Source organism: Pan paniscus, chromosome 1, assembly GCF_029289425.2.
Source record: "Pan paniscus chromosome 1, NHGRI_mPanPan1-v2.0_pri, whole genome shotgun sequence".
Lineage (NCBI taxonomy): Eukaryota > Metazoa > Chordata > Mammalia > Primates > Hominidae > Pan > Pan paniscus.
In genome coordinates this window covers 105,797,237-105,817,424 of record NC_073249.2, presented here as the reverse complement: position 1 = coordinate 105,817,424, position 20,188 = coordinate 105,797,237, and the positions used below count along the sequence as shown (strand labels likewise).

Below are 20,188 nucleotides of genomic sequence, written 5' to 3'. Positions count from 1 at the left end.
CACATGACTGCCACATTTGCCTGTGGGTAGGATCAGCATTGAGGAATGAGACACAAGTGTGGCTCTTTTTAGGGGTAGAAAGGGTATGGTACATTTCCTCCATCATAAGGGTCATGGCTAAGACTCCTATAATGAAAGACAGGTTAACAAGAGAAAAACATAAGTGATTTATGTAATCAAAGTTTTACCTGAAGGCTGGGCGTGGTGGCTCACGCCTATAATCCCAGCACTTTGGGAGGCGGATGGATCACGAGGTCAGGAGATCAAGACCATCCTGGCTAACATGGTGAAACCCCGACTCTACTAAAAATACAAAAAAAAAAAATTAGCCGGGCATGGTAGTGGGCGCCTGTAGTCCCAGCTACTTGGGAGGCTGAGGCAGGAGATAGCATGAACCCGGGAGGCAGAGCTTGCAGTGAGCTGAGATCGCACCACTGCACTCCAGCCTGGGCGACAGTGAGAGACTCTGTCTAAAAAAAAAAAAAGGTTTACCTGATACAGGAGCCTTCAGAAATGAAGACCAAAGGGAAAACTGTCCATTTTTTAGATTTGATGAAGGGTGGACAGCTATGTAGAGATGTGATTGGAGAAAAAGAATGATGTGATAGTAATAGAGTGGGAAACCCGGCAAGGCCTGTCTGTTCAGGTTCTTCTTGGTCTCTCTGTGTGGCATTCCTTCCTCCCAGATATGAAGCAGGATCCTTTTTGGAATGAGGATCTTATTACCTACTATTGAACAAAGACAGGGCTGATAATTTCTTTATGACCAGCTCCTACACAGAAAGGTGGGGGAAGGTGAAAGTAATATTTCTAGGTTGTATGGTTTGCCCTGGGGGAAAGGGGCTGTAGTCTCTATGACCTGCCTTGGGGAGGGGCATTCAGGGTTCTGTGACTTGCCTCAGGGGAGAATGAAGGGTGAGAGACAGGAGGGCAGGAGAAAGTCAGAGAGCTCGGTTCTGAGGCTGCTTGCGAGGCCTTCCACTGTCCTTTAATTCAAAGTACTCAGCATGCCAAAGCGTTAGGGTAATTTTTCGGAAACAGCTTCTATGATGAAAATTCCATCCATTGAATTTCTAGCATTTCCATAGATCAGTGATGAACAGTAACAAACTCCCCTGTTACTTCTTTCATCACACTATCCCACTTAGAGTTATCAGCTCACAATCTGTATTCTCCGCTAGTCAGAAATCATGTCTTTCTTATTGGTTGCTGTGTCTGCAGCTAATAAGAAGCAGGCATTTGGAAGCAGTCCAGTATTTGCCACATAGTAGGCCCATAGTAAATCTCAGTTTAATTAACTAATGGTCCCTTGCCTCGAGGATCATATAGACCAGAGTGTGTGTGGCTGGGAGGTAGAATGGGGTAGGCTGAGACAAGCCCACAGACAAAGGGCAGATTTACTACTGTGTGCACATGCCTGCACAGTGGGCAGGGGGCTGGTGAGCCCTTCAGCCCTGTGTCCTACATCTCTGCATGGAGCAGGCTGTTGCCACCACCTGGGTCCATTGGTAAGGGTGGTTTCCATCTGTCCAGATAGGAGACCAGAGCAGAGCAGTGATGCATGTATTCCATCCAACAAATAGCTGTTGACAGCCAGCCCCATGGAGAGCCCCCTGCCAGGCACCATAGAGGAGACAAATGTAACTCAGCCCTGAACTGAGTCCTGTGCAGGACTCCTGAGTACACCCATTCACCAGCCCAGGCCTGCCAATTCCTCGCTCAGTGTTCTTTCTACAACAGCACTGCCTTCCAAAAGTGATCTCCTAGCTGCCAGATTTAGGAGGATTCTTCTAGCAGTGTGCATGAGGAGGCTGTATATAGAGTTTTCTACTGAGATGTACTAACACAGGTGCCTGCAGTGTGCTCAGTGCTAGGGTGCAATGGAAGTAAGACTCATCTTTGCCCCAGGGAGTAGCTGTGTCTGTAGTGGTAGCTGTGTCTGTAGTCCAGGTCAGATGGAGGAGATAAGAGGGGCCTGCTCTCAGTCAGTAGTCTAGACAGGATGTGGGGTTAGTGTCTGGGAAGCTGAGAACAGAGAAGCCATGGGCAGAGGGAGGGAGGAGGGGGTGTGCAGGAGCACATGAAGCACTCGGGATCTGGGGCTTCAGTAACCTATGGCTGTCTGGGTGGTTCTAGTCATGGCATGAGGCACTTACCCTAATGTAACAAGCCCACATGTTCCTTCAGCAGCCCCTGCCCTTCTTTGGACCAGCGATCACGATGGGCATGAAAGCTTTCCGCTTTGTGCTTCCTACTTTCAGCAGTCTTTTCCCATTAGGTTTCCGCTCTTCAGGCTACATGAGCACCAAGGCCTGTTTTCTGAAATGTGTGTGCTCACTTACATTGGGTGGACCAGTGTAGACACAATTGCCTGAGCGATTCTGAGGCATGTCCAGTTGTCCAGGCAGATCAAGGACAGAGAAACAGACTAAAGAGCTTTTGTGAAGCCTAAAGTGGTGATATAATAGTTGGTGTACAGCAGAGTTTCTGAACTTCAGCACTATTGACATTTTGGGCCAGATAATTCTTAGTTATGAGGGGCTGACTTGTGCATTGCAGGGTTTAGCAGCATCCCTGCCCTCCACTCAGTACATAATAGTGAGCAACTCCCAAGCTGTCACAACCATAAATACCTCCAGAAACTTCCTGTGTCCCCAGGGTGTATGTGTAAAATCATCCCCTGTTAAGAACCACCGGTGTACAGGCTTTGAGTCTGAGTCCTGGTTCTACCGTTTGCCAGCTGTATGAACACAGGCAGCTTATTTAACTGACCTGTGGCTCAGTTTCTTTATCTGTAACTTCACTGTGCCTCAGTTTCCTCTTATGTAAAATGGGGATAAAATTGATCTTATGGAGTTATTGTGCAGATTAAGAGTTTTATGTGAAGTGCCTAGAGCAATGCCTGACACACAGTAAACATTAACTATTGTTATGGTTAATAATAACACTCAGCCTCTCTTGCGTACATCCTATACTGAAGCAACACATCTCCTTGAGCATAGAGGGTAACAGTAAAGGTTTCTGAACCTTTTAGTCACTGTCTAACCCTCAGCCTAGAGCAAGCAATGGGACCAAGCATTCGTTTATGATCTATTGGAGGAGCCCTAAGCATGGGACACTAGTGTCCACTCTGCCACCAAATGATGCCCTTGCCCATGTGGCCTTGGGCAAGTCCTTGCTCCTCTCTGGCCCCAGTCCACTCATCTATAAAATGAATTGGTGGGTCTAAATAATTCCTAAATTTGTCCGGGCACAGTGGCTCACACCTGTGATCCCAGCACTTTGGGAGGCCGAGGCAGGTGGATCACCTGAGGTCAGGAGTTCGATACCAGCCTGGCCAACATGGTGAAACCCCGTCTCTATTAAAAAATACAAAAATTAGCCAGGCATGGTGGCAGGCGACTTAATCCCAGATACCTGGGAGGCAGAGGCAGGAGAATCACTTGAACCCGGGAGGCAGAGGTTGCAGTGAGCTGAGAGCCATTGCACTCAAACCTGGGGGATAAGAGCAAGACTTCTCTTAAAAAAAATAATAATAATTTCTAAATTTGATTATACATTATAATCACTTGAAGACATCATAAAATGCAGATTCCCGGACTCTGCCAATCAAATCCAAGTTTCTGGAAGTGGAGGCTGAGAATCTGCATTTTACTAAACTCCTTAGAGGATCATGATGTTAGCCAGGTGTGGTGGCTCACGCCTGTAATCCCAGCACTTTTGGGAGGCTGAGGCCTATGGATCTCCTGAGGTCAGGGGTTTGAGACCAGCCTGGTTAACATAGTGAAACCCCATCTCTACTAAAGATACAAAAAATTACCTGTGCACGGTGGCAGGCACCTGTAATCCCAGCTACTAGGGAGGCTGAGGCAGGAGAACCACTTGAACCTGGGAGGTGGAGGTTGCAGTGAGCCGAGATTGTGCCATTGCACTCCAGCCTGGGCAACAAGCGAAACACCGTCTCAAAAAAAAAAAAAAGTGGATCATGATGTTCAGTCAGGTTTGAAAGCAACTGACTAGATCAGCTGTAAGGCCCCTTTCAATATTCAGATTCCTAAGATACATTAATTATAGACTCATGGAGCAGAAAGGAGCTTTGAGTGGTCATGTGCCTTAGAGGACCAGGGCAGATGGCTGCTTTCCTGTGAGAAAGCTATGCTAGTGCTCTGGTGGCTCTTCCAGGGTTTAATTATCCCTAGCATTAGGAAGATATACTTTCTATCTAATCAAATGCTTCATCTCAGCAATTTACCTCCCACTCTGCTGGCTTTGTACTTAAGGGTGTAGAGAAGGGCTGGTCAGTTCCCTGTAGTGTAGCCCTTCATGTACTTGAGTGCTGTTGGAAGTCAGTCTAGACCTGACATTATTACTGGTGAAAATGTCTCTTGACTTTGGGCCTTCCTTTCCATTCCCATTGCAACTGCCCAAGTTTAGGCTGCTAGCGTGTCTTGTTTGGACCATATAACACCTTTCTAACTAGTCTTCTGACCTCCAGTCTCTTCTCTATTCAATCTTCATGGTACAGTTATTTTCCTAACCCCCAGCCCTGAATGTATCACTTCTCCTGCCCACAAATCCTCCATGCCTCCCAATCAAAACGAAAGCCCTCATCCTGTCATTCAAGGCCTTTCAGAGCCTGACCCCACCTACACTTTTGCTTTCTTAGCTTATTACATTTCTCTTCCATAACTCCCTCAGGCCAAGAGCCTCCTTGGGCTACAATTTACTTTGCTGAATTTTTTTGACAGGTTTCCCAAACTTGAATAACCATGGAAGTCCCCTCCCCACCACTGCCTATGTTTCATGGCAAAATACTTACAAACATCTCATGGATACTAAGTGATTCATGGTACTCAGTTTGGGAAACACTCTCTCTGCCCTTCCTTCTGGTTGCCAGCGGCTTAACTATCTATTTCAAGAGCTTCCCAGGTCTTGAACTGCAACTCAAAATAACTATATAATGTTGTCATACCTGCTACCTCTCAATCTGATTTTATTTTATTTATTTATTTATTTATTTATTTATTTATTTATTTATTTTGAGATGGAGTCTCGCTCTGTCACCCAGGCTGCATCTCAGCTTACTGTAACCTCCCCCTCCCAAGTTCAAGCAATTCTCCTGCCTCAGCTTCCCGAGTTGTTGGGATTACAGGTGCCTGCCACCATGCCAAGCTAATTTTTGTATTTTTAGTAGAGATGGGGTTTTGCCATGTTGGCCAGGATGGTCTCGAACTCCTGACCTCAGGTGATCCGCCTGCCTTGGCCTCCCAAAGTGCTGGGATTACAGGCGTGAGCCATTGTGCCCAGTCCAATCTGACTGTTTTTAAATACTGAGAAGGCTCTACAGAGCTATGGAACTGGAACACTCCACTATCACCACTCTTACTCCTTCTTTTTCTTCTTTCCTGAGCTGATACCACATTTTCCTCAAGAGTTGAATTGCTCAAGGTCTATCATGATTTAATTAAATGAGCATAGTTGACCATTCAACCATCTTTGTTTTCCTAACTCCAAATAGCCTCCTGGAGCAGGTATGTACCTATGCCTCCTGGGGCTACTCCCTATTCCTGCACCTGTGACAGACATTGTTGGTGAATTACAGCACTTGCCTCTGGGGCCTAGATGTGATGATGGAGACTCAGAATCCAACTCAATACAATTCCCCAGGCAGGCTTTATCCATCAATCAGAGTTGGCATGCAGTTGAGACAGTCCTTACCATCAGTGACCTAGTTGATTAGCTAATGTGTTCACTAGAAAAGCTCTGTTTCAACTCCCTTCTAGAACATAGAGTAGTTTCTAGTTGCATTCTGTCTACTCTAAGCCTTTCAGGCTAGAGGATTTGGGTTGTGGGTGAGGATCTATTATTAGTCTAATTTGGCATGAAAATTGGAGTAAGACTGCCAAGGTCAGAAAAGTTTCTCCTAAGAACTGCCCTAGAGCATTGTCTGCCTCCCATCTCTATTTCCTGCCAAAACCCACAGAAATGTCTGGTGAGCTAGCTGGTCTTTAGCCATAAGAAAGAGTACCATAGAGGCTACAAAACAAGTAACAAACTACCCCTGGAAGGATGAAACTCTGGGGCAGACAGCAATTGGAGATGCCTTGGATGTCCCAGAGCAGCGGCAAGGTTTTCCACTTGGCCTGAGCTGATGGAACCATTTGCAATGGAAAGCCTGATATCTTCGGTCAGGTAACAGACTGCTCCAGTTTCTTCTCTCTTCTCCTCCCCCTCCTTCTCCTCTGAGTTGATCGCATTTCCTTGGTGATGTTCATGCTTAGTCAGTGGATCTTAGGGAATAAGTGTATACCCCATTGGGACCTTGTCCGTGTAAACTACTATGTACTAATTAATGTTTTCCTCTGTACTGCATCTTCCTTCCTCTCTTTCTGGCACAAGCATTTATTTAATACCTACTGTGTGTTAAGTGGTAAGCACTGCCATAGAGAAAAAACCCCTTGAATTCTGTCTGGAGCCACCTGAGGATGCTGTATATGAAACAAATGCCACAGCCCTCATTAGCAGAAAAATACACTTCAAGTTGCTTCCTGTCTTCTTTAGGCCTCAAGAAAGCTGTAACTGAGTGGGAAAATGTTGAAACCTCACAGCTAAAATGAGAGCATTCCAGGGAATTCTACAAAATCATGAAGTGCCTCCATCAGTTGAACACAAACCAATTCTCAAACCCAGGAAACCGTAACGAGAGATTGGGTGAACACTTCCTAGCTCTGACTTATTGCCAGGCATTGTTCTCATTGTTTTCTATATATTAACTCTCTAAATCCCCACAGTAATGTTATGAGTTAAATACTCTTATCATTTAAAAGATGAGAAATAGAGGCACAAAGAGGTTAAATGACCTACCCAAGCCTCAACAGCTAGGAAGTGGTAGAGCTAGGATTTGAACCTATATAGTCTCATCGCAGAGTCCTAAACTGCCTGAAATATGTACATTTAAGCAAAAAACAAAAAGTGCTGATTCATGGATTGGAATGGAGTGGGATGAGTAATAACTGGGTGGTGCTTTTTATCTCAATATGTTAGATCAGCTAAAGACAGAAGGGTTTTGATAGCTGAGGGGCCCAGTGTCTATCCCATACTTTAAGGAAGGCCTCAGAAAGGCCAGCTGCTCCCCTAGATCCACCCACAGCTCCTAATGTCCCCTGACAGACAGCAGACTGGTGCCAGAGTAGTTTCATGTGGTTGAGAGCCAGATATGCAAACAGTTCTGCATGGGTCCCTTTATGCACTTACATACTGTATTTTTTACTAGAAAATGGTGACATATTTAGTACCTAGTGCAGCAATGTCGTAGGTCCTACAAGTATGAAGCCTAACTTCTAGAATGGACTCTACCACCTACTGTCCCTTGATTCAGTTCTTTGCAACTATAAATATTTATTCATTCAGTAAATAATTTTGAGACCTCCTCCATGCCAAGCAACATGCACTAATTTGAATTCAATAGTTGCCCTAAGGTACTCACTATTTGCTGGTGGCGACAGTCAGATAACGGGATCTTTATAAGCACTTCCGCACTGTGTCCTCAAAGTGTGCCGTGAGGGAGGGCTCAACCTGTCCCTCTTCCCTAGGAGTCTGTGAGCAGCAAATGAGATCACACAGGGGAAAGGGCTTTGTAAATAGCAGAAGGTGAGAATGGGGTGTGTGAGGAGGTGGGGAAGAGGGGGAAGAAGGAGGAAGCAGAGGGAACGGGAGGCAGAAGGGAAGGAGGGGTGAAGGAGAAGAGAGGGAGTGGCAGGGGGAAGGAAGGGGAAGTAAAGTGGGAGGACTTCAGCTAGGAGCTGTCTGCCTTTTCTGGAGACCTCGGGCAGGCAGCCGCCAAGCTGAGTGCTCCATCAGGGGCTGTGAGCCTGAGCGAGGCCTCACAGGAGTGAGGGAACCAAGCCTGAAGCTCAGGGCTCACTCTCCTAGCAGGCCAAGCCCAAACCTTGCAACTGTTGCCAAACTACTCTGGACTCCGTCCTAGTGGGAGCCTTAAACTCATGTTATGTTGCTTGAGACTAGGTGCTTTCGCTGTTCCCCATGCACCCCAACCTCTTCAGGATCCCAGCTTGAACAGTGACAAAGGCCAAGCTGTCCCTCTATTGTGATGCCCGATTTCTCATGAATCCCCTTATATAATGGTATCTCTGAGAAATGGTGGCTCGAGGTGACGCCAGCCACCACCATTCTCTGTACTGAATCGCCACCTAGAGGCCAGTTCTAGCCCAAACCAATGTGTAGGCCAAGTTTTCAATTTTGCCTCAAGATAGAAAACAAAACAAGAGTTATCTTTGAACAAAAAGATAAAAAGGCAAGAAAATGGCACAAGACCTTTAAAAGGACTCCATCAGTCCCTTCACCAACCCTGTGGTTTGCTGATGAGATATGCAAGGGCTGAAATGTCTCCACTTCTCAATGGGGCAGGATTTCCTCCATGGCTTGGGACCAATGTGAGAATGTCACTGTTTCTCACATATTCTAAAGTCTAGATTTGAATAACAAATATGCCAAGAAAACCCTCCAGTTTGCCCTGCATGTCAGACCCCAGCCCATCTGCTCCTCTTCTTTCATGCCCAAATTCAGACATGTTGGCTAGCTTGGGAAGACAGCTCAGCAGAAGATAGGATGTCCTTTTTAGGAGAGTTTGCTGATTTGGCTTACATTTCTGGAATTAGCTGCCCTACACTGAACATGAATACCCATTAATCCTGGACCATTTATTGAGAAGTAGTTGGATGAGTCTACAAAGGCATCGAAGGTAAGTTGATAGTTCAAAATGAGCATCAAGGCCGGGCATGGTGGCTCAACGCCTGTAATCCCAGCACTTTGGCAGGCCAAAGTGGGCAGATCACCTGAGGTCAGGAGCTCAAAACTAGCCTGGCCAACATGGCAAAACTCCGTCTGTCTACTAAAAATACAAAAATTAGCCGGATGTGGTGACAGGTGCCTGTAATCCCAGCTACTTGGGAAGCTGAGGCACGAGAATCACTTGAACCCGGGAGGCAGAGGCTACAGTGAACCGAGATCGCACCACTGCACTCCAGCCTGGGCATCAGAGTGAGACTCTGTCTCAAAAAAAAAAAAAAAAGAAAAAAAAAAAGAGCATCGAGGTATTTTGGTCTGAAGAAAATCCAAGCTACATGGTTCCAGATCTTCAGTGCCCCAGCTTGAACAGTATCAGGAACAGCAGAGTACTAAGAAAAGTAAGCCAGGCTCCCAAACTGAGCAAGGACAGTTTTCTTAATCCTCTTTTTAAATTTTTTTAGGTTTTTCTGTTCATTCCTTTGCCAGTCTAGTAATTCAGCTTCCCACTACTCAGCTTATTGAATTCTTAAGTATAATTGGAAAACAAGATACATAAAATATTCAAACTCTCATTGTCAAAGCATCCTAGTTTGTGACTGCTTGGGGATAGCAGTGTGTGCAGTGTCCAGGGAATGCCCACAGAGGCTGCAATACATTTTTGCAGGCAAGCAGCTGCTGGTCCCTCTTCAGACCAACAACAATTCAAAGAAGGGGCTCCCTTTAGAGTAAACCTGGAGGAACCTTGGGAAAATTAGACTGATGTTTGAATTTATGAAAAAGCCACAGCTGTTCCCCAAGGATAAAGTTCAGTCCATTGATCGGCCAAAGGGCCCAGAGGAAATGAAATTGCCATTTCCTTTACCCATCCACCCAAATAAGTTAGACTTCTAAAAACTGAAGTGTTTCCTTCTCTCCAGCAGAAATGATTCCACTTGGTGCTCACAGTAATCTTGTGAAGTAAGTACTATCATTGCTGTCGTGCAGAGAAGGAAACAGAGGCTAAAAGAAATTTAGTAATTTGCCTGTAAGAGGAGTAGTCAAGATTTGAATTCCAGTGCTCTGCTTCCAGAACATCTGCAGTTTTCCCAATACCGCCATTCCCCTTGGCATGAAGCCAACATACTAAGTCCTAAAGAAAATTTTCTGAGAAGTAATTCAGTTTGCCATAGATTGTTGCATGAATTCCTACACAACCACTGGAACTACACTATAGGTGGAATCAGTGGGCCAAGGACAACCCTCATTCAGGAATGATGCTCATTGTTGGTCAGTTAACACTATATACTTTCTGGGAGGGTCAAAACTTCTCAATCAAACAAAAAGGTTTCTCTTGACTGTTCCTACTTCATTCTCTTCATTTAAGCCAGACAGGCTCTTTGTCCCCTATAAAATCTCCTACAAGACTTTGTCATTATTGTTCTCCAGGTAAAGGGAGTCCTCTCCTGGGAAAGTTAAAAAGAACCACCATAAACCAATTGGAAGAAACAAAGACACAATGGGGACAGTGATGAGACATCAGGTGACATCAAGACTTCCCAGGATCACACAGTCAGTGAGGGGCAGAACTGCTCAGAATCCAAGTCCAATAGACTCTAGCTGAATGAAGTTTTCTTTCTTTTTTTTTTTTTTTTTTTTTGAGACGGAGTCTTGCTCTGTTGCCCAGGCTGGAGTGCAGTGGTGTGATCTTGGCTCACTGCAACCTCTGCCTCCTGGGTTCAAGTGATTCTTCTGTCTCAGCCCCCCGAGTAGCTGGGACTACAGGCACAAACCACCATGCCTGGCTAATTTTTGTATTTTTAGTAGAGACGGGGTTTCACCATGTTGGTCAGGCTGGTCTTGAACTCCTGACCTGAGGTGATCTACCCGCTTTGGCCTCCCAAAGTGCTGGGATTACAGGCATAAGCCACCATGCCTGGCCTGCACTTTTCATTTCATCATAGTTTCAGAACATTGTATGTTGTTTCTAAGCAAAATCCAACTAGGAATCCCAGTCTCTAGGGCTAGCCCTAAAATAGCTCACTGGGGTTACTTCTCGCTACTAACATTCCCCATGCCCCATCTTGAATTGTCCCAGATAGAGAAAGGAGTGGGAAGAGGGTGCTCCATTCTGAGTGCCCATAACAATAGCTAATAGCAGCCAAAATGTGTTGAGCACTGTGCTGGGCACTGTGCTTATTACTTTATATGCATCAGCTTATCTAATTATCTCAACAAACATACAAGGTAAGCATGACTATTTCCATTTTACAGATAAGGGGAATGAGGCACAACGCTTCTAAGAAACTGGCTTAAACTCCCACAACTGGTTAAGAGGTGGGGGTAGGACTGGAGTCCAGCTCTGTTCACCGTCAAAGGCAGTGCTCTGAATCACTCACTTTTAAAAACCATATAGTAAATGCAGGGCCCAAGGACTTTGGCTTACCGCAAGGAATCCTCATATATGTAGCCAGCTGTCTCTGCAGTAAATTGGCAGCCCCTGCCTAGCCATGGAACTCCCACCATGGATGGCAAACTGGAGACTTGGGAGTTTAGTTTCTAGTTCTTTTGCCCAAACTCTTTTATTGGGGGTTGGAAGAAAGGTAGGAAGAGCAATGAGAAAGGAAACGTTATGGCTTAATGGGGAGAGAAAGAAAACAGAACAGGTTTGTTTCTGTAGCCAAAGACCTTCTAAAAGCCACACCCCTGCATTCAAGAGCTGCAGAAGAAATGCTGTTCTTCAATTCTTCCACCAGCCTCAGTAACCATTTCACTAACAAGTCTTACATCAGATAGAACTTAAATTAGACACAAGAAAGGACTTCTGGTCAAAATGAACAGTCATTTCTGTAAATTGGGATTTATCTTTACAAAATCCCTTCACTGAACTAAGAAAAGTCTTAGGGCCTTCTCTAAATAAAGGCTGCCCAAACGCAAAAATACTGCAGCTTTCAACAGAGGAAGACATGAGGTAGTTTTCAAACTTCTCCTCTCCTCCCTGGGTTTTATAGTCTTTTGCACTCAGGGGCACTTCGGGAAATGGTACACATTTGGCAGGTGAGACAAGTGACTGAGGTCTGGAAAAGGTGTGAGAAAGCTGGTGCACGTGCAGGAGCGGGGCCCAAAAGGTAACGCTCCTGCCGACATGATGCACTGCTTTCCCCCAGACCTGCAACTGATGATGATTTTGTGCTTCTCCAAAAGTCAAAACACTCAACCTCACACACCTAAAAAAGAACTTAACCTTAAGTTCCTTTTTAGTAAGAGCCTATCTGTGTGGTCTTTCTTTTCTTTTCTTTTTTTTTTCTTTTTGAGACAGAGTCTCCCTCTGCCTCCCAGGCTGGAGTGCAGTGGCGCTATCTTGGCTCACTGCAAGCTCCGCCTCCCGGGTTCACGCCATTCTCCTGCCTCAGCCTCCCGAGTAGCTGGGACTACAGGCGCCTGCCACCACGCCCGGCTAATTTCTTTTCGTATTTCTAGTAGAGACGGGGTTTCACCGTGTTAGCCAGGATGGTCTCGATCTCCTGACCTCGTGATCCGCCCGCCTCGGCCTCCCAAAGTGCTGGGATTACAGGCGTGAGCCACCGCGCCTGGTCTAGTTCCTGTTTTCTTACACATTGTCACATTTTTTCCCTGCCATCTAAGCCTCTAGTTTTGGTTGGTCAGGGAGATGGATTTGAGACTGAGTTCTCATCTCCTCCGCTGCAGCACCCTATTAAAGTCTCTTCCTTGGTAATAACCGTCTCAGTGATTGGTTTTCTGTGTGGCAAGCAGCAGGAACCCCAGGTCTCTGAACTTTGGCAAAGGAATCTCCTGATAAAGGCGGGATCGATTTTACTGACCAAGCTGAAAACGATCAGACGTTTGAAAGCCTTAATCTCGGAGCCTGTCGGAGTTTGTTCTGCCCTTGCGGCTTTTCTTTGGGCCTACCAGTCAAAATCAGCCTGGCCAAACCTGTCTTCAAGGACCAGGGGCAGGGCCGGCTTCTCCCGCCGGGTCAGCAGCCACCTTCCCCTTCCCTGTGACTTGAAGAGAAGCTTCAGGGGGCGTTTATTCAATTTGCGAGGAGCCCGCGAGGCGCAGGTGCGCGGTGACTCTGTGGTTCCCACCGCACCCGCTGCCCTCTTTGGTCCTCTCGCTGTCACCGGCGGGCAGTAACGTTCCGGGTGAGCTAGGGCTCCGAAGACACCAGGCAGGGAGGGACCAGTGGGTAAGGGCACTGCCCGTTTAGGTCCTGCGCAGGAGGGATCCGAAAAAGGTCTTGAAGAAATAGAAAGGGAGGGCCAGATGCGGTGGCTTACGCCTGTAATCCCAGCACTTTGGGAGGCCGAGGTGGGTGGATCATGAAGTCACGAGTTGGGGACCAGCCTGGCCAAGATGGTGAAACCCTGTCTCTACTAAAAATACAACAAGTAGCCGGGCGCGGTGATGGGCGCCTGTAATCCCAGCTACTCAGGAGGCTGAGGCAGGAGAATCTCTAGAACCCAGGAGGCGGAGGTTGCAGTGAGCTGAGACTGCCCCGCTGCACTCTAGCCTGGGCAACACAGCAAGACTCTGTCTCAAATAAATAAATAAATAAATAGAAAGGGAGAGTTGGAAGTAGATCAAAGAGAAGAAAAGAAATCCTAGATTTCCTGTCTGAAGGCACCATGAAGATGAAGGCCACCTCTTCTGGGCCAGGTCCTCCCGTTGCAGGTGAACCGAGTTCTGGCCTCCACTGGAGACCAAAGGAGATGACTTTGGCCTGGCTCCTAGTGAGGAAACCATGCCTAGTCCTGTTCTGTTTGGGCTTGATCCTGTAGCACTTGATTGTCTCTCCTGGACTTTCCATGGATTCCAGGGATGCAACTGAGAAGTTTATTTTTAATGCACTTACTTGAAGTAAGAGTTATTTTAAAACATTTTAGCAAAGGAAATGAATTCTGACAGGTTTTGCACTGAAGACTTTCACATGTGAGGAAAACAGGAAAACCACTATGCTAGAAAAAGCAAATGCTGTTGAGATTGTCTCACAAACACAAATTGCATGCCAGCAGGTAGGTTTGACCCTCAGGTTGGGCACATTTTACTTTAAGCGCACTGTTGGTGGAACTTAAGGTGACTGTAGGACTTATATATACATACATACATATAATATATATACATATTTATGTGTATATATATACACACACATACACACACACACACACACAGGGTCTTGCTATCTTGCCCTGGGTGGTCTCCAACTCTGGGTCTCAAGCGATCCTCTGCCTCCCCTTCCCAAAGTGCTGGGATTACAGGTGTGAGCCACCTCGCCCAGGCCATTTTAATTTTAATTTAATACTTTTAATTTGAATACACAATCCAAAAATCATATAACAAGTACAGGAAACCCACTTTATGCCAAGTTTACAAAAACAGGAAAGATATGTCCATGACAAAGCGTCAAAGTGGCAACATCCTAAAGTACTGAGAGAAAAAAAGTTATTCTAGAATTCTATGCCAAATTGAAATATCTTTCAAAAATGTTACTGAAATCAGGACATTTAAAGACATACAAAAAAATGACAGAATTCACCGAACCACACTACAAGAAATATTAAAGGAGTCCTCCAGGCCTAAGGATAAGGATACCAAACAGAAATCTGAACCTACACAAAGAAACGGAGACGACTGAAAATCGCTATGTACGTACTTGGATGTTGGGGTTTATAACATGTCCAAAATCAAATTCCCTGACGACACTAGCATAAAGGCCAGAAGGGGAGGTATAATGTCACTTGATGGCAGACGGATAAAGATGTATTCTAGGGACCCTAAAGCCATCACTGACATAACAAAAGAAAGAGTTACAGCTAATAAGCCAAATAAGGAAAGAAAATAGAATGATATATAAAAAAAAAAAACATGTAATCGCTGGGTGTGGTGGCTCATGCCTGTAATCCCAGCTCTTTGAGAGGCCAAGGCAGGCAGATCACTTGAGGTCAGGAGTTTGAGACCGGCCTGGCCAAAACGGTGAAACCCCGTCTCTACTAAAAATACAAAAATTAGCCCGATGTGGTGGCTCGCACGGACCTGTAATCTCAGCTACTTGGGAGGCTGAAGCAGGAGATTCGCTTGAACCCGGGAGGCGGAGGTTGCAGTGAGAGCTGAGATGGCGCCACTGCACTCCAGCCTGGGTGACAGAGCGAGACTCTGTCTCAAAAATAAATAAATAAATAAATAAATAAACAAACAAAAACTGTGTAATCCCTATGCTGGAGCAACTGCTCTCCAGGCCTCTACCCTATAGAAATACACAAATGGCCAATGAGAAGTGTACAAGAATGATCACTGCCGCATTATTTGTAATCATAAAATAGTAGCGCCAAAGTAATTTCAAAGATACATGAAAATCGTTTTATTTATTTAACAAACACAAACAATTGAACAAACAATGGAAGCAAGTCCTTTTGCCTAAAGGAACACAGAGGGTCATGCGGATGTTGCTCCTCCAAGGACTTCGGTGTTCCCCAACGGCTAGTTTTGGGTCTAGTTCTTCTGGAAGATCTTATTCTTGGGGAGCTACAGGTTCTGGCGTTTGGGGCTCTTTCAGGTTCTATCTCCATTTTCCCCTCAATTCCTCCCCATTCTGCTATAATAAAAAAAAAATTCTCACCTCCGGAAGATCCCGCCTGTGCCTCCCTGCCAGCCTTTCAGGAGGTCTGGACGTCTGGTCCACCGCTCCCCGGCTTCTTTCCCCGCTTTTGCTTTTCCCCTCCCCTGCTCCCGCCCTCCGGCCTCAGGACCCGACCACCGCCCAGCTGAGCCCCCGCGGCTGCACCGCGCAAAAGGTGCACTGGAGGCCCTGCCCGTTGCCGCCCCGCGGGGTGCCAAGAAGTCAACGTAAATAAATGCTTTGTAAAAGGAACTTCCCCATGGAAAAATCTCTCATGATTTCCATTCTCAAGGCTCTTCAAAGGACTAAAAGCTAAAAGGATGGATTCATTCGACAAGTCCTAGTCCTGCGCCCTGGTGAGTGCCAGACCCTGCTCCCCGCGAGGGGGACCCACGAGCCACCCTCACCACGATCCCTGCCCTGGTGGAGCCCCCGTGCGGAACACAGGATCCGAAGATGGCAGCGGAAGCTCCGCAGCGGCCCCAAAAGCGACTGGGCAGGGAGGGCACAGGCTCCCTCACTGGGTGAAGGCGGCGCAAAGAACGGGAAGAGCCATCCCGGGAGCCACCGGGCGTTCAGCCTCCCTAGGGCCCCCAGGCGGCTCGGGCCGGGGTCTCAACCGGGGCGTTTCCGGGGGTTTCTGAAGCAGGCGAGGGGCAGGGCGGGCGAAGGCCATTCGGCTATCCTTCCGGCTCCAGAATCTCCCAACGCGCAGGTGTCCAACGTGACCAGCGCGACTTACCGCTCCAATCTCTCCGGTCTTCCAAGGCCTTGCTCAGTCGTCCTGCCGGGCGGGCCCTGAGGATGCAAGGGACGGAGGAAGTTTCGTGCGTGCGCCCTTCCTATAGCGCCCAGTAGAACTGATAGTACCTGTCTCTGTGGCGCAATCGGTTAGCGCGTTCGGCTGTTAACCGCAAAGGTTGGTGGTTCAAGCCCACCCAGGGACGCTTGTTCGAGCTTTTAAAGTATTCATGCATTGTCAATCACTAGATAAATGGGGAAGATTTTATCTTCCTGGAGTCCTAAGCCACTAATTTGTGACTTATCCATGTCAAGGGCCAGCCCACCTCCCCGACCGGATTCTTAACCGGGTATCTCCTGAAATCCTGGGTTTATACGTGTGTAACTCAGGAATCCTGAAACAGAGATCTAGGAACCCACTTCTGGTGTGATAAAATTCTAATTCAGTCCGTTATTCGCTTAAACGAGTAATTTACATGCCTCCATTTTTTCATATTTTAATAATAGGAGGTCAGTAATATCCCGAGGATGTGCCTGGATTTACTGATTGCTCTATCAATAATGTGACCAGTGGAATCATTCATCATCATAGTGATCCTCTCCATCATTTTTGAAAAGAGTATTTTTCCTCACTTTGTGCATGATTTATTTAACCCTTTTCAAAATGTTTTTGTTAGCCAGGCATGGTGGCAAGTGCCTGTAATCCCAGGTACTTGGGATTCTGAGGCAGGAGAATCATTTGAACCTGGGAGGTGGAGGCTGCAGTGGAGGCTGCACCGCTACACTCCCGCCTGGGCAACAGAGCCAGACTCCATCTCAAAAAAAATAAAATAAAATAAAATAAAGTTTTTGAGATGAGGTAGGTTTCATTGTTTTAGGATTACAAAGAATGCTGCAGCCACCTTTCTTGTACACATATCTTTGGTCATTGTGGAAATGTCTACACCGCAGATATTTCTATAGTGTAGGGAAGTTGATGCACTATTGCTACATTATAGGGTTTACATGATGCTTCTAATTTGAGTACATTCTGCAAATGTATCTTTCACGGGAGCCGTACCAAATAATATTCCAATAGCAATATTTATAGGAGGAAAAATGTGCAGAAGTGCAATTGAGCTTCGTGCCTCTCCATGGGGCCCACGTTCATAAAATGGTGGCATTAGCAATCATCTGAGAGTGGAGTTTGTGGCCCTCTGACATCAAAAGCTGAAGCAGAGGACATGAAAACCCTCACTGTGCATCTTCTCTAGTCTGGCCAGAATCATTCCTAGGTCGGTGGTCTCTTATCCGGAGGGAATGCTGCTTGCTTGTTTTGTCAAAATCACAAAACTGAGGGAAAGCATCAGGCCGTTGGTTGATAACAGTGGTGAAGCAAGTTTTTCCAAAGGGCTGGTTTGTTGTTAACCCTTAGGGGAAAAAAAAAGCCTAATTCTTTTTTTTTTTTTTTTTTTTTTTTTTGAGACGGAGTCTCTCTCTGTCGCCCAGGCTGGAGTGCAGTGGCGCGATCTCGGCTCACTGCAAGCTCCGCCTCCCGGGTTCAGGCCATTCTCCTGCCTCAGCCTCCCGAGTAGCTGGGACTACAGGCGCCTGCCACCACGCCCGGCTAATTTTTTTTTATTTTTAGTAGAGATGGGGTTTTACCGTGTTAGCCAGGATGGTCTCGATTTCCTGACCTCGTGATCCGCCCGCCTTGGCCTCGCAAAGTGCTGGGATTACAGGCATAAGCCACCGCGCCCGGCCAAAAAAGCCTAATTCTTACCAGCTGGTGCCCTGCAGTTCCAGGCTCTTGGTGTCCCAAAGACACCAAGAGCGTGGAACTGCACCAAAAACCAAAACCAAGGTAGGGGCAAGATAATAATCACAGAATGTCACCGGTATATGTTTAGGTTCAAATAGTATTATGAGAAGTGGCAGGTAAAGGAGGTAGGAAAAAGAAAACGCATCATGTAATTGACTGTTGTATGGAAATATTTGATGCTGAAAGTTATAATTTAAAACTATAAACCAAATATTAGAAGTGTGTCTAGTTCAAAGGAAGGAAAACCATCAAAAACATTTTTAGTGCAATATTTAACATGAGCTATACAACCCTTCCTAAATGCCAAAGGCACACACAGACACAGACACAGACACACACACACACACACAGTCACACTCACGAAGAATACAAATGACTAGAACCAAGAAATGTAAATACATTCTGCTACGTATGGTAAACATAGCCTACAATGTGGAAGAGATTAGAAAATAAACATGGAAATGAAATGTTTTTATTAATTCGCATCAGTACCCACTAAAACCAATCAGCATAATCAAATATTATAACACTGAATGTAAAAAACAATCCAAAAGTCCAGAGTGATAGGCAAAAGGTTTTAATTGTATAGATTAAAATTAACTTTGGACAAAAATTAAAACTCAGGCAGAGAATGTTTTCTTCCTTTTGCAACAGCAGACACTAGTAAAAACAAAGGCACAGTAAAAATTGAGACCCAAAATTTGCAGTGTAGAGATATGAATATAATAATAGACACAGGGAGGATTAATAAATGATAAAATGTTTAGAGGATGATCATTAGAATACAGGATATTTATACTCTTGAAAACCGCTTTCCCAAGTACTTCATTATAAGTAAGGTGTCTCTAAAAGGGACAGATCTCCTAGACCCCTCCTTAACCAAGTAACCAGTCCTGATATCATAATGGTGCTGGACAAACTAGACCTTCTCTGCCCGCAGATGGGCTGAGGTTGGAAACTCACAGCATTGTCTCTGCAGTGTTCCCGGCAAAACGTTTAGGCTGAATTTAATCATGAAGACATTTTCAGACAACTTCAGAATGTAGATCATTGAGCCAGACAGCTGACCTGTCCTCTATAAACAAGTCCATGTCACCACCATCCATGACAACAACAAAAAGATGAGGAAATATTTGGGGTTCAAAATAACTAAAGAAATGCAGCAGGCCAGCCTCGGCCTCCCGAGGTGCCGGGATTGCAGACGGAGTCTCGTTAACTCAGTGCTCAATGGCGCCCAGCCTGGAGTGCAGTGGCGTGATCTCGGCTCGCTACAACCACCTCCCAGCCGCCTGCCTTGGCCTCCCTAAGTGCCGAGATTGCAGGCTCTGCCTGGCAGCCACCCCGTCTGGGAAGTGAGGAGCGTCTCCGCCTGACCGCCCATCGTCTGGGATGTGAGGAGCCCCTCTGCCTGGCTGCCCAGTCTGGAAAGTGAGGAGCGTCTCTGCCTGGCCGCCATCCCATCTAGGAAGTGAGGAGCGCCTCTTCCCGGCTGCCATCACATCTGGGAAGTGAGGAGCGTCTCTGCCCGGCCGCCCATCGTCTGAGATGTGGGGAGCACCTCTGCCCTGCCGCCCCGTTCGGGATGTGAGGAGCGTCTCTGCCCAGCCGCCCCGTCTGAGAAGTGAGGAGACCCTCTGCCTGGCAACCGCCCTGTCTGAGAAGTGAGGAGCCCCTACACCCGGCAGACACCCCGTCTGAGAAGTGAGGAGGGTCCTCCCTCCTCGTCCGGGAGGGAGGTGGGGGGGTCAGCCCCCCGCCCGGCCAGCCGCCCTGTCCGGGAGGGAGGTGGGATCAGCCCCCCGCCCGGCCAGCCGCCCCATCCGGGAGGTGAGGGGCGCCTCTGCCCGGCCGCCCCTACTGGGGAGTGAGGAGCCCCTCTGCCCGGCCAGCCGCTCCGTCCGGGAGGGAGGTGGGGGGGTCAGCCCCCCGCCCAGCCACTGCCCCGTCCGGGAGGTGAGGGGCGCCTCTGCCCGGCCGCCCCTACCGGGAAGTGAGGAGCCCCTCTGCCCGGCCAGCCACCCCGTCCGGGAGGGAGGTGGGGGGGGTCAGCCCCCCGCCTGGCCAGCCACCCCATCCGGGAGGTGAGGGGCGCCTCTGCCCGGCCGCCCCTACTGGGAATGAGCCCCTCTGCCCGGCCAGCCGCCCCGTCCGGGAGGGAGGTGGGGGGGTCAGACCCCCACCCGGCCAGCCGCCCCGTCTGGGAGGGAGGTGGGGGGTCAGTCCCC

At 47.3% G+C, this 20,188-nt stretch overlaps 1 protein-coding gene and 1 non-coding gene across 2 annotated transcripts; both read left to right on the top strand.

The window, feature by feature from the left end:
- Positions 1-11,823: 11,823 nt before the first annotated feature.
- Positions 11,824-19,437, top strand: LOC134730494 (uncharacterized). Its single transcript, XM_063604872.1, has 4 exons — positions 11,824-11,912; positions 12,817-12,950; positions 15,549-15,648; positions 15,737-19,437. The coding sequence occupies exons 1-4, from the start codon at positions 11,824-11,826 to the stop codon at positions 16,221-16,223; spliced, it is 810 nt and encodes a 269-aa protein (XP_063460942.1). The 3' UTR covers positions 16,224-19,437.
- On the top strand, positions 16,294-16,368 carry TRNAN-GUU (transfer RNA asparagine (anticodon GUU)). Its single transcript has one exon. It is a non-coding gene; the product is annotated as a tRNA-Asn (tRNA).
- Positions 19,438-20,188: the final 751 nt, after the last annotated feature.

Coding starts and splice junctions, on each gene's coding strand:
- LOC134730494 (XM_063604872.1), top strand. CDS start 11,824: ATGGTACACATTTGGCAGGTGAGACAAGTGACTGAGGTCTGGAAAAGG. Junction 11,913..12,816: donor GCAGGAGCGGGGCCCAAAAG/GTAACGCTCCTG, acceptor TGTGACTTGAAG/AGAAGCTTCAGGGGGCGTTT. Junction 15,649..15,736: donor CGGGGTGCCAAGAAGTCAAC/GTAAATAAATGC, acceptor GACTAAAAGCTA/AAAGGATGGATTCATTCGAC.